Source organism: Branchiostoma belcheri, unplaced genomic scaffold (assembly GCF_001625305.1).
Source record: "Branchiostoma belcheri isolate BF01 breed outbred unplaced genomic scaffold, Haploidv18h27 scaffold84, whole genome shotgun sequence".
Taxonomy (NCBI): domain Eukaryota; kingdom Metazoa; phylum Chordata; class Leptocardii; order Amphioxiformes; family Branchiostomatidae; genus Branchiostoma; species Branchiostoma belcheri.
The window spans coordinates 927,120-930,467 of NW_017804509.1; the positions used below are offsets into that span (position 1 = coordinate 927,120).

The 3,348-nt window shown below is 48.8% G+C and overlaps 1 protein-coding gene across 1 annotated transcript in view; it reads right to left on the reverse strand.

Moving 5' to 3' along the window:
• LOC109486903 (acetyl-CoA carboxylase-like) overlaps nucleotides 1-3,348 on the reverse strand; it is a 35,684-nt gene that overhangs the window by 30,884 nt on the left and 1,452 nt on the right. Inside the window, exons 4-10 of the mRNA XM_019790810.1 lie at nucleotides 3,329-3,347; nucleotides 2,940-3,078; nucleotides 2,557-2,666; nucleotides 1,732-1,912; nucleotides 1,389-1,498; nucleotides 1,038-1,201; nucleotides 349-505 (exon numbers count right to left, since the gene is read on the reverse strand). Of these exons, the coding sequence (XP_019646369.1) occupies nucleotides 349-505; nucleotides 1,038-1,201; nucleotides 1,389-1,498; nucleotides 1,732-1,912; nucleotides 2,557-2,666; nucleotides 2,940-3,078; nucleotides 3,329-3,347 (880 nt within the window). The remainder of the gene's footprint in view (nucleotides 1-348; nucleotides 506-1,037; nucleotides 1,202-1,388; nucleotides 1,499-1,731; nucleotides 1,913-2,556; nucleotides 2,667-2,939; nucleotides 3,079-3,328; nucleotide 3,348) is intronic.

Here is a 3,348-nt window from a genome sequence, read left to right on the forward strand (position 1 = left end):
TACACTGATTCAGAAACATTTAGGTAAAAAACCTTTCTCCATCCGGTCCCAGATGTCGGGAGGGGCAACAGTAGCCATGGCAACAGTAGCCATGGAAACAGTAGCCATGGCAACAGTAGCCATGGCAACAGTAGCCATGGCAACAGTAGCCATGGCACCAGAGCTTACCTTCTCCATGCGGTCCCAGATGTCAGGAGGGGCAACAGTAGCCATGGCAACAGTGCTTACCTTCTCCATGCGGTCCCAGATGTCGGGAGGGGCAACAGTAGCCATGGCAACAGTGCTTACCTTCTCCATGCGGTCCCAGATGTCGGGAGGGGCAACAGTAGCCATGGCAACAGTGCTTACCTTCTCCATGCGGTCCCAGATATCAGGAGGAGCCACAGTAGTCGGTGCTTCTTCGATGATTTTCTGGTGTCTTCGCTGGATAGAACAGTCACGCCCAAATATGGAGATGGCGTTCCCGTACTGATCAGCCAATAGCTGCACCTCCAGGTGACGGGCACTGTGGGTAAAAACAGCATTATGGGTATATTCCTAAAGCTAACCATGAAGGTATGAATAAAATTTTTAAGATATTCTTTGTTGCCAGAGTGAGTGAGTGAGTAATTATATTATTGGGAGAGAGAAAGAGAGAAGAAATAGAGTGAGAGAGAGAGAGAGAGTGAGAAAGAGAGAAATACCGACCTTTTCGCCAGTTTCATGATGAATATAGGCAACCCCGGCACCTCGTTCTGAGAGAGTGACTGAGTGAGTGAGCGGGTATGTGAGTGAGTGATTGTGTGAGAGAGTGACTGAGTGAGTTGAGTGATTGTGTGAGAGAGTGAGTGAGTGAGTGAGTGAGTGAGTGAGTGAGTGAGTGAGTGAGTGAGTAAATGAGGGATGAGTGTGTAAGAGTGAGAGAGAGTGAGAAAGAGAGAAATACCTTTTCGCCAGTTTCATGATGAATATCGGTGACCCCGGCACCTTGTTCTGAATGAGTGAGCGGGTATGTGAGAGAGAGTGAGAGAGAGAGTGAGAAAGAGAGAAACTCCAACCTTTTCGCGAGCTTCATGATGAATATGGGCGACCCCGGCACCTCGTTCTGCACCTGTCGGAACGCGGCCGGGAAATCGTCCTCCGTCTCGACCTTGCGAATGCCCTTGCCGCCGCCGCCCTCCGAAGCCTTGATCATCACCGGGTACCCGATCGCTGTGGCACTCTGGGAAGGGGCAAAGGTCAAGCTTACTTCATCTCAAATGTGTATCAAATTCTAGGTCATTTTGATATCGATTGTGTACATAATAATTATATGTTGAAGTTAAAGTTAATTAAAGCTTGGGAGTTGAAGAATCAGAGGCTGTCCTGCGCGTTGCTGTGGGGTGCCTGTAAGAATGGCAGGTTCTCACCTGGATTCCTTCCTCGGCAGTTTCCACACATGCCTGTTTGAAGAGTTGCTGGGGAACCTTGATGGACTTGCCAGCTTTCAGAGCCTCCTCACTCCACTCGATCTTCAACCCTGAAGGGCACAGCAAGGGCATAGCAAGGTCACGGCAAGGTCATAGCAACGGCACAGCAAGGTCACAAGGTAATGGGAAGGTATAGGGGAGGGGAGGGTTAGTGTATAGTGACATACCGGTGCCGCTCCAGGCCATGGTGGGCACGTTTGCGCTCTGTGCGATGATGGGGGAGGGTTAGTGTGAGTGTATAGGGGATTAGGGTTAGTGGGAGTGTACAGTAAGGGTTACGTACCACTGCCACTCCAGGCCATGGTGGGCACGTTTGCGCTCTGTGCGATGATGGTGGAGGCGATCTTGTCCCCGAGCGCCCACATGGCCGACTCCCCCGGCCCGATGAAGCTGATGTTGTTGTTGTGCAGGAGTTCCGGCAGCTTCGGGTTCTCGGAGGCATGGCCCCAGCCGGCCCACACAGCCTGTAACATACAACGGTAACTACGCTGTAACTATGGCAACAACACTGTAGCCATGGCAACAGGAGTTCCGGCAGCTTCGGGTTCTCGGAGGCGTGGCCCCAGCCTGCCCATACAGCCTGTAACAACATTAACCATCATGGTAACTACACTGTAACTATGGCCCACACCGCCTGCAACAACAGTAACCATGGTAACTACACTGTAACTATGGCAACAACACTGTAGCCATGGCAACAGGAGTTCCGGCAGCCTCGGGTTCTCCGAGGCGTGGCCCCAGCCGGCCCACACAGCCTGTAACAACAGTAACCATGGTAACTATGGCAACAACACTGTAACCATGGCAACAACACTCTGTTACCATGGCAACAACACTGTAACCATGGCAAGAAATCTGTAGCTCGAACCCTTCAGGTTCTGTGAGGTGTGCCCCCAGCCTGTCTACATCCTATTCCATGTTCTATTCTGCAAACTCAAACTATCCCATTCCGGGAAAATATCCCATTCCGGGAAAATATCCCATTCCGGGAAAATATCCCATTCCGGGAAAATATCCTATTCTGGGAAAATATCCTATTCCGGGAAAATATGATCCTACTCCAGGAAAATATTCTATTCCGGGAACTAATTATTATTATATTGCCGACCTGCACGGGTATCCTCTTGGCGATGTCGAGGATGAGGTCGACGTTGGCGTAGTTGTTGTTGTTGGGTCCGCCCGGAACGGGGACGTACTGGTCTGCCATCTTTATGTACTCTGCAACACACATCACATCAATATACAGTCATGTACGTAGTACACAATCATGTAGCACTGGCACATACTGGTCAGCCATCTTTATGTACTCTGCAAGCAAGTTACAACATTACAGCAATTATAGTATACAATGTACATTGTTGTAGGACTATCCTGAAGTATATTCCTTACAATATTGAATAAACTTGCAGATTTGCACTCTTAGTACCTGAGATCAAACAAAGCAGAAAACACACCTGTGTCGGATGAAATAAAACAAGGCTTAAAACTGACCTGCGTTGGCCTTCAGATCCTCAGGAGTTACCATGGCAACAAAGCGAATGGCGCGCTCGTTGCGGAACATCTCGTAGGCCCAGCGCCGGATGGAGCGCATGCACTTCACCGCCGCAATGCCGTTATTCGCTATCAGAACCTAAAGTCAAGCAAATCAATCAACCCATCAATTAACCAACAGCCCAATGAATATGACAAAAGATAGTTGGTACATAAATTGACAATATAATATAGGATAGGATTGAAAAATGTGTTAGCTATAATTCCAACTGATGACGTAGTTACGTGTAGTCAGTATGAAACAGCTACAACTTCAAAGTTGTCATTGAATCTAGGCACTTCACGGCTGTTTTAAGAAACATTGACTGTCATGATTAAGACATCTTCACCTCGCTGATGACCTTGTTGC